Genomic DNA, 9,454 nt, shown 5'->3' with positions numbered 1-9,454 from the left:
TCATTGTTTAAGCCCGTAGCCCAATCAGGGACCAGCATTTCTGGCAACGTCATCACTAAGAGCCAATGAGGGACCAGCATTCATGGCATCGCCAGTGGTGATGCCAGTGGTGAGCACACCTCATGGTCTACTTGTGCACAAATTGCAAGTTGGCACTTCGACAGAGAGCAGTTCTTGTTTCTACTTCGTCTATGCAAGAATAGGCTACTGGCAGTTGATCTACAAGCTCACAATGCGACATAGAGCTTCTATTTTAGATTTTGATAAACAAACAAACAAATAAATAGATTTCTATTTATTTGAAAACGTTCACATGACCAAAATAGGGGCACCAGGCTTTTAAGTCACTCATGCATGCACCACTGTGTCTAGCTGAGCTGACCAGCCCACATGACAGCTCAACAAGTTCATACCAGCTGAGCCTCATTAAGATAACAGCTCACTCTCTGCAAATGATTCAAGCCACAACTCACTCACTCACCTCCCTGCAAATGCCTTCGACCGCTCCAACCTACTAGTCCTGTGCCAGGTGTGTACTGTATGTACCGTATCATCTGCGGGAGTCAGGTTTTGAACTTGCAGCCTTGCGGTTTTGGCCAAAATACCATACTTATTTTATAATGGATAGACTATTCACGGTATTACTGTCTCGGTCCCTGGCTCAAAAATAATTACAGGTGCTGCACCTCATTAAATAGAAGGATTACCTGTGGCAGTTTTCGCCCCATCCTCCCATGCTGTACATATCCCCCCAACTCAAACATGCACATACAGACATACAGTGCATTCACACAGCTACCACATGTTGCTCATACTGTTCATATTAATGTTGACCTTCAATTATACCATTGACCATGCTTGTGGATTCCACTCTAATTAACACCAAAGGTTGAACTACACAAACAACTTCCTAAAGCAACAACTTTCTAAAGCCGGACTACTATGCCACTGGTCAGATTTCCCTTTTGCATCATGTACTCTGCCTATAGCCCCTTTCGAGACCCTGTTTAGCTTTTTGTATTTGGGAAGGCAAAAAAGGTAGCAAAAGGGTGCAAATTCAGTTCAGCATCTTGCTCAAGGGCACTTCGACACTAGCTCTGGGGGAGCCCGGGTTCGAACAGGGAACATTCCGGTTCCCAAGTGGCCACTCTACCTCCTGAGCCACTGCAGCCAATACATGTCTCTTTGTTTTGTTTTGTTTTGTTTTACAGTGGTGCCGTATACGTCCTGTAGGAATCGCTGCTACCAGCCTTTTGATGACGAGAGGCCAGGCTGCCGCTGTGACGCGCAGTGTGGCACCAACGACAACTGCTGCTATGACTACCATGACATCTGCCTGCAACCCAGTGAGCCCACTGCTCTTACCTTTGAACTGTTGACCAGAAGTGTTTTTTAAATATTTTTATTTAAGTCATTTGTTGAACCACTTAAACCCCAGCATCCTTATTGTGGGGAAGGCAATCGCAGAAAATAGCAGATCGACAAGCTCACAACGCGTCAACACTTCACACTTTTGTACCTAACTCTGGCACTGTTGCCCTTATCCATGCCAAACTTTGCACTCACACTCCTTGGCTGCATGGCAAACTATCAAATCAAATCAAATCAAATCCCTACATTCGAGCAACCAACATTCCAATGGTGAGACACACTTCCACACACTTCAAACTGTATCTACATTTACAATATCTGACAACACCTCTCATAAACACTCATAAACACACACACCAGGACAGACTAACCTGGACGCTTTGCGCTGTCAACATTTTATACATTTAGTCTCTCTGCAGGACCGTATAGTTTGTGTTTTTATGCTTATTGCACAATTCGCAATTGCATCATCCATTTTGTCCTCTGACGCGATTTACATCACAAATGGGCGTCAACAAACTAGCGCGACGCGATTTACATCACAAATGGAGGGGAGGGGGTAGGGGGAGAGAGCGAAAAAGAGAGAGAGAGAGACCGCGCGTGTGTCATGTCCGTGTGGAGCACGAAAGTCTCAGGTTACAGTTTGCTTCAAGCAGCGATGAGAGAGAGAGGGGGGGAGGCAGCAAGAGAATGCAGCGACGCGAAGCAACGACTCGGCAAGAGAGAGAGAGAGAGAGGACAGCAAGAGAATGCAGCGACAGAGAGAGAGAGAGCCCCACCTGTGTCATGTCAGTGCGGAGCGAGCCACGGCCAACAAGAATTGACACATGTCAATATATAAACTGGTGAAATGGTGACTTGGCAGGAGAGAGAGAGAGAGAGGACAGCAAGAGAATGCAGCGACAGAGAGAGAGAGAGAGAGAGAGAGAGCCCCACCTGTGTCATGTCAGTGCGGAGCGAGCCACGGCCAACAAGAATTGACACATGTCAATATATAAACTGGTGAAATGGTGTGTTAAAAAGTCAGGGACTTTGAACAGTCTTTCCAAAATATCTCTGCTCCATATATTCTATTTCTCTTCCCCCTTCCACGGAGGGTTAATGGTGTCAATCTGTGGGTCGAGACCCGCAGAGAGGTCCCCAAAATATTTCTGCCGGGTCCCCAGGTGACAGTGAAGTCACAATAAGACTTAAAGGAGTAGTTCACCCCCAAAATGACTTTTTCCAAATTGACGCCATGGACACTTAAGTTCAATAATATGTTTTGGTATTTATCCAATTCTTATTCAGTTCATTTTACCCACATTGATTCCTTGGGTCCCCATTCGGAACCAATGGGGGTAAATTGATTATAATAAAATGTTTCACAAAATGCTTATATAGCTATGACACACAGACCGAGTCTGTTCCACCAGCTCCTATTAAATTACATTAAAATAAAATAAAACAATCAATTAAAATAAAATAAATAATAGGTTAATGATGAATAATCATATATACTCGCCCGTAGGCCGTCTTAATGGTAGTGTATAGCCTAAAATAGTATCTAGAGAGATACATACATAGATAGACAGACACATAGATACATAGATATAGAACTCTAGCGGTGTGGTTCGCTTCAATAACTACATTAGTGGCATTTACCTGTCACTCTTGCGCATTAACATACCTTATTTTAACACATGCACCAAGCCAACACAGAGCAAGCTTTCCTGTAACTGAGGGGTTTGTAAAGTAATAAAGTATGTCATGTTTTCAAAATGCATATTTACAGTTTGTATTTGTATGCTTATTTCGCAATTTGTGCAATCCCTCTGTAGAGCGAAAATGCATAAAATCAGATTCAAGTATTTCTATTTCGGAAACAGTAAGGGCTACAGTTTTCAACTTAGAGCGGAGATTTATAATAATTACGGTCAGCCTCATGGTGGTGCTATAACAGCCCACTTTACATTTTGCCCTATAACTCTTGAACCGTAGGCCGGAAAATCTAAATGTATTTTCCCCAGGATTCCTTGGGTAATGACACATGTTCCCATATAGGCCATGCCCATTTGCATCTGGATAGATTTTCCGCCATTTAGAATTTTCTTCAAAACACACTTTTTGCTCCTTTTCTACATATTTCCTCCAAATCTCACCAAAATTGGTACACATGTTCTCTGGACCCAAGCAATAAACATATTCAAGTGACAATCTTCATAGTCCATATCGTTTATATATATACACACATATGCTTCCAAAGTTAGTGGGAGGGGCCTAATTATCAAGGGTTGTATGCTCAACGAATTCCCAGAAATAGGGAGCGCCACAAACGCACAAAATGTAACCGTTTCATACCAAAACATGATTTTTGGGGGAGCAATCATGAAAGTTTGCTTATTTTGCTGACGCAAACATATTTCTCACATAAGCATACTGTACACTGTATATGCTTATGTTTCTCCATTAGCATATATATAATACTGTATATGCTTATGTTTCTCTGGCAGTGTGAAAGGACTGAACACTGCTGCAATTTATAGACCCTCCAGAAAAACGCTGGCAAAAATCCTTGATTATGCGGGCTAAAATCCTTGATTTTGCGGGCAAAAATCCTTGATTATGCGGTGAATTATGCGGGGTTTTTGTGTGAATTTATGCGATGACAATGGGAAACTATGTGAAATATGCGGGAACTTGTGAAAGTTGCGATTAAATGCGAAATTATGCGAAATTTGCGGGAACTTAAAAAACATATTTATAGCCTATATACAGTATATATACATATTATAATAAAAATTGATAACTATTAATTAAACCACTTTAATATACAGTACACTGGCTATTTGGAAATAGACAATCTACAAGCTCACAACATCACTAAGTAGTCATCAAAGTAGTCAAAACACAAATTTAAGGGTCCTTGAGTGAATTGAGAAATGCAAAACAGACTTTTGACTGCCTTTCATTATTTTTAAGGCAAAAAAGCAAACCTCTGTCAAATATCTGCAATTTAATTACCTTAATGGGCTACATCAAGGCAAATTTGTCGTTTCTTGAAGTTTGAGGACCGAGGAAGAGTGTGTTATTCTAGCGTCACGTTGGCGAGGGCCAACGCTCATACCGTATAGCCTACATTATGCCTGCATCTCTCTCTCTGTCTGCCTGCAGTTCTCACGGTGCAGCGTGCACGCAATCGCGCGCACACACACACACACACACACACACACACACACACACACACACACACACACACACACACACAAAGGAGCCACGGGTTTCACAGCGCATCATTGTTTTGCTTCTGTTTTGTGTCTGAACGTGATTGAATGGTGAAGCGATGACTTTATACTTTTATGCGAAAAAGTGCGGGGATTGTGAAATCAAGCGATGGACGCATATTTCGCATATTTTCCGCGGAAATATGCGAAATATGCGGTGAATATGCGGGGATTGTGAAATCATGCGAGCCCCCGCATAATCAGCGGCATTTATTGATTATTGCGGGAAATTCTGCGATCGCATAATCGCGTTTTTCTGGAGGGTATAAATTTAGCTGTGAGCGCCCGCAAAGCGGGCGCGATCTCTAGGGCCGCGAACTTCTAGTACGTTACATTCTGCCTCTGATTTCTCACATACCCCTGTTCTAGTGCCACCATGAGGCTGCGTGTATACATGCGACCTGACGGCTCCCGATTAGGAAGTCTTACTGGTTATTATACAATACTTAAATGTTGTAATTGATGAATTGCTATTAAGGCTTATCTAGCTGATGTGTATTTCAGCACAGCAGTGGGAGTGCAGTAAGCTGCGTTGTGGAGAGAAGAGACTGAACGAGAGCCGGTGTCACTGTTCTGATGACTGCCTGGCATCAGGGGACTGCTGCACCAACTACAAACATGTCTGCCATGGTAACGTATCTATAATGATAAAACATGTCTGCCACGCACAAATAGAAACATTCAAAACATATCTGTCATGCTAATAGAAACCTGCAAAATATGATAATAACCATGGTGATGAATAAAAAACATTCAAAACATATCTGTCATGGTAATAGAAACCTTCAAAATATGATAATAACCATGGTGATGAATAAAAAACATTCAAAACATGGCAACCATGCGGTCAACCATAATAAAACAAATATTTTATCATCAATACTGCTGTCTTTTTTCCCCAACACTAATGCTGCATTCACACTGCAGATATATAGTTGAACGTTTTGCTTGCTTGGTCAATGTTATCTCAATGGAAACCAGCTTTAAAGATACAGGACACACAAAGAACAAAGCTTTGAAAGCTTTAAAGCTGGTTTCCATTGAGATAACATTGACCAAGCAAGCAAAACGTTCAACTATATATCTGCAGTGTGAATGCAGCATAACACATTAGTCATGCTCTTGTCCATTTGTGATTTTTTTCTGATGCAGGAGAGACGGAATGGGTGGAGGATGAATGTGCAGACCTCTCAACACCCTTATGTCCAGCAGGGTAAAAATTAATAATTCTGTGGTACAAGTGAAACTAGAAAGGTGCAATTCTGGGAAATTGCATGTGGGGTTGCATGTGGGGTTGCACTGACGCCAGTCGCGAGGAATCTGCTGGGAAAGGAATTCCGTCTTACCATTTACATTACTTGTGATGTCACGTGAAGTAGGCCTATGACCAATCCTGTCTGATTGCCAGACCCATGAAATGGGTAGGCCTACATAAGCAAATGTCGGTCTGTCCGGGTTTTCTATATAAAGGGTATATATGATGATGACATGATGATGACATGCCTACAAAAGGCATGATGTCATAAATGATGATGACAGACAGGGGGTCTGGCACAACCAGGTTGACCTGGTCTAGTTTTACATTATATTGATTGGACATTATAATGTCAAATCAGAAAAAGTTGACTTTTGGGGTTACAGAAAAGTTAATTAATAAAAGTTTACAGAAACTTATCTCAAGTTAACTGATGATGAATTGCATCAGCATGGCTGACCAAAATGTTGTTTTTGCATCCAAGAGTACTGGACTAATTCAGAATAGATGCATGATGACTAGAGATAAGGGGCATCCACTGTAATGACAGTTTTCTTTTGTTTTAACCCACAGCTTCAAGCAGCAGCCCCTGCTCCTGATCTCTCTAGATGGCCTGAGGGCAGAATACCTACAGACATGGAGCAAACTCATCCCTGTTCTCGACAAACTCAGTCAGTGGCAACTTTTACTGTAGTTGTTTTTCTTCGTCCTGAGCCAAAGGCTTTACAGAGACAAAGACTATACCCAAGTAGAGGTGCAATATTGCTGAGTTTATCATTTTCTGGGGCTGGACATATAAGGCAATAGCTCTTGTTTTATACAAGATTGGGCTTTTCTGTCTCATGAAGAGGGCTGTCAGTGGAAGGAATTGCAACTTAGAGGTTGAATACAGTCTAAGTTGCTTGCTGCTAGCCAAGACCAAAGCAAACCCTTTCATTGACCTTTATGCCACAGTAGGAGGTCATATTTATTCACAAAGTGAACATCATAATATCTGTTTGCTCTATAAGTTAAATTGGATAAATTGGTCTGAAGTATACATGATTTGAACATGCACAATACATCATTATCAGACATAAATGTATCCCTCAGCTTCTCGTTTATGCCCAAAATGATTGGATAAACATGCAGGTTTTGTGGCCATTTGTTTCCAATTGTTGAAATATCTGGCCTTAATTGGCAAATGTAACATTTTCCAATACAGTATATACCCTTTTTAACATTTTGGGGAACATGGCCAATAAAGCAGTTACTAATAATATTGATTAATCAAACAGCAGCCCCTGGGGCCCAGCTGTCGAGGAAGTAGTTGGGTTTAAGGTGGTTAACACCCCAGATGCACTGTAGGATTCAAGCACCTTTCTTTCTCACGAGGGAGTTCATTGAGAGATTCTGCACAATCCAGACATTTAAATCACTGTTACACATGTGCTACACATCAGTGCAGCTCAGTGTTGTTTGTAATCAACTCTGTGATGATGGATGAAAGCATCACAGGATGAAACCCATATGGCCACTTATTTTTGATTGGGTTGTCCTTTGTTAACATAATAATCACTTTGTTTTGTACGTTATGGGAATATTTAACGTAATAAATGCTTCCATGGTGGGAATGTGCATGCAAAATGTTACACAAATCACAAGCTGTGTTCATGATTTGCTTCAAAACTTTTTCTTCAAAACTGACCAATCCAGCAAACTTTGGAAGCCAATCTTAGTCAATAAGGATGGAATATGGAAAATTGGACAGATCCATTTTGATCACATGACTATAAAGATAATGTCTACCGATTTGCGTGGGTTTTCGACAAAATCTGTAGGAGTACTGTCAAAATAAATCTGCCTTATGGTGATGCTAGAATATGCCCATGTGAAAAATGTGGGGCAGAGGTTCTGAATTGGCATCCAGGGAGTGTGTGTGCACAGTTTTAGCGCAACCGGGCCAACAGCGCCGGACGGACGGACGGACAGACAGACAGGGTGCAAAACATAGTCGCAGCCATGCCTTCCGGCCTGGCGGAGACAAAAAGCATAAAAAATACTAAAACCAAAATACTTAAAGGTATCCCTGGCTAATACGACAAATATGCCTTAATACATTATAATTGTCCTCTATAACTACAATGTAAAATTTAAAACACCTTAAATATTTTATTTCTTTTAGCTAATCTTTCACTCAATAGGGAAAATGCCTGTCGCAAGTTGATGATGTCATAAAACCATGGGTGGTCTATCCCTATGGAATTTATGGCATGCATGTGAAAATAAAAACAAACTTAACACTTCCTATGGTTAATATGAGCATCAAATCAATATTTCAAATGTGTGTGTGTTTTTAGTTTTTAATTTTATTTATTCCATAGGGATAGACCAACCATGGTTTATCATCAACTTGCGACAGGCATTTCCCCTATTGAGTTAAAGATTAGCTATTTCCAGAAGAAATACAATATTTAAGGTGTTTTTAATTTTACATTGTAGTTATAGAGGACAATTATAATGTATTAAGGCATATTTGTCGTATTAGCCAGGGATCCTTTTAAAGGGCGTACACCATGCTTTTAAAACTATATTTTTTGTATAAATATATGCTCAAAATTGAGTCTTAAGCTGCATTCACACTACAGATATAGTTGAACGTTTTGCTTGCTTGGTCAATGTTATCTCAATGGAAACCAGCTTTAAAGCTTTCAAAGCTTTGTTCTGTGTATGTCCTGTATCTTTAAAGCTGGTTTCCATTGAGATAACATTGACCAAGCAAGCAAAACGTTCAACTATATATCTGCAGTGTGAATGCAGCATTAGACAGGTTTTAACCCTCAAAAAACACTCTGACCATTCTTTTTGTTTGTTCTAGCTCTACTATAATGAGGCTCTCCAGCTGCAATACCAAAACGGCCTCTGTTTGCTCAGGGGCGCATCTAGTGGGGTTTTTCCAGAAAAAAAAGAAGTTTTTTGAAAAAGAAAAAGTTTTTTGAAAAAAAAAAAGTTTTTTGAAAAAAAAAAAGTTTTTTGAAAAAAAAAAAAGTTTTTGAAAAAAAAAGTTTTTTGAAAAAAAAAAGTTTTTGAAAAAAAGTTTTTTGAAAAAAAAAAGTTTTTTGAAAAAAAAGTTTTTGAAAAAAAAAGTTTTTGAAAAAAATTTTTTTTGACTGCATTGCATTTTTTTGAAAAAAAAAGTTTTGAAAAAAAAATTTTTTTTGAATTTTTTTTTTTTTTTACTCTGAAAAAAAAACGGGAATCCGAGAGTGACGTCACTCTCGTCAACTCTCAGAACAGCACTGTTCTGAGAACCCGTGGAAAGCTTTTCATCTCTGTCTGCCCAAAACCAGAGAAAGACACAACGGTCAGAAATAGGACTTTGTGAGGATAGAAGGTGCCAGTGGGACCCCAAAAAAAGGTTTTAAAATAGAAAAAGTGAAAATTCATGGTGTAGGTCCTTTAAAGGTATATTGGAGTAATCCTAAATACTTAAAAACGGTGCGACTTGGAATAAATCAATTCACAATTCAATGCCCTGCTGTTTCATTCTTTCTACCTCCAGCTAACATTCAACGCTGAGCATTGC

The 9,454-nt window shown here is 40.0% G+C and overlaps 1 protein-coding gene across 1 annotated transcript in view; it reads left to right on the top strand.

Annotated features, from left to right (window-relative positions):
* Positions 1–9,454, top strand: part of LOC308293026 (venom phosphodiesterase CdcPDE) — a gene marked incomplete at both ends in the record, with an annotated part of 41,603 nt that overhangs the window by 3,453 nt on the left and 28,696 nt on the right. Inside the window, 4 exons of the mRNA XM_080735456.1 lie at positions 1,212–1,346; positions 5,139–5,264; positions 5,787–5,847; positions 6,463–6,560. Coding sequence (XP_080591582.1) covers positions 1,212–1,346; positions 5,139–5,264; positions 5,787–5,847; positions 6,463–6,560 — 420 coding nt within the window. The remainder of the gene's footprint in view (positions 1–1,211; positions 1,347–5,138; positions 5,265–5,786; positions 5,848–6,462; positions 6,561–9,454) is intronic.

Source organism: Nannobrachium achirus (assembly GCF_963921795.1).
Source record: "Nannobrachium achirus genome assembly, chromosome: 10".
Taxonomy (NCBI): Eukaryota; Metazoa; Chordata; class Actinopteri; order Myctophiformes; family Myctophidae; genus Nannobrachium; species Nannobrachium achirus.
This window is presented reverse-complemented; position numbering and strand designations above follow the sequence as displayed.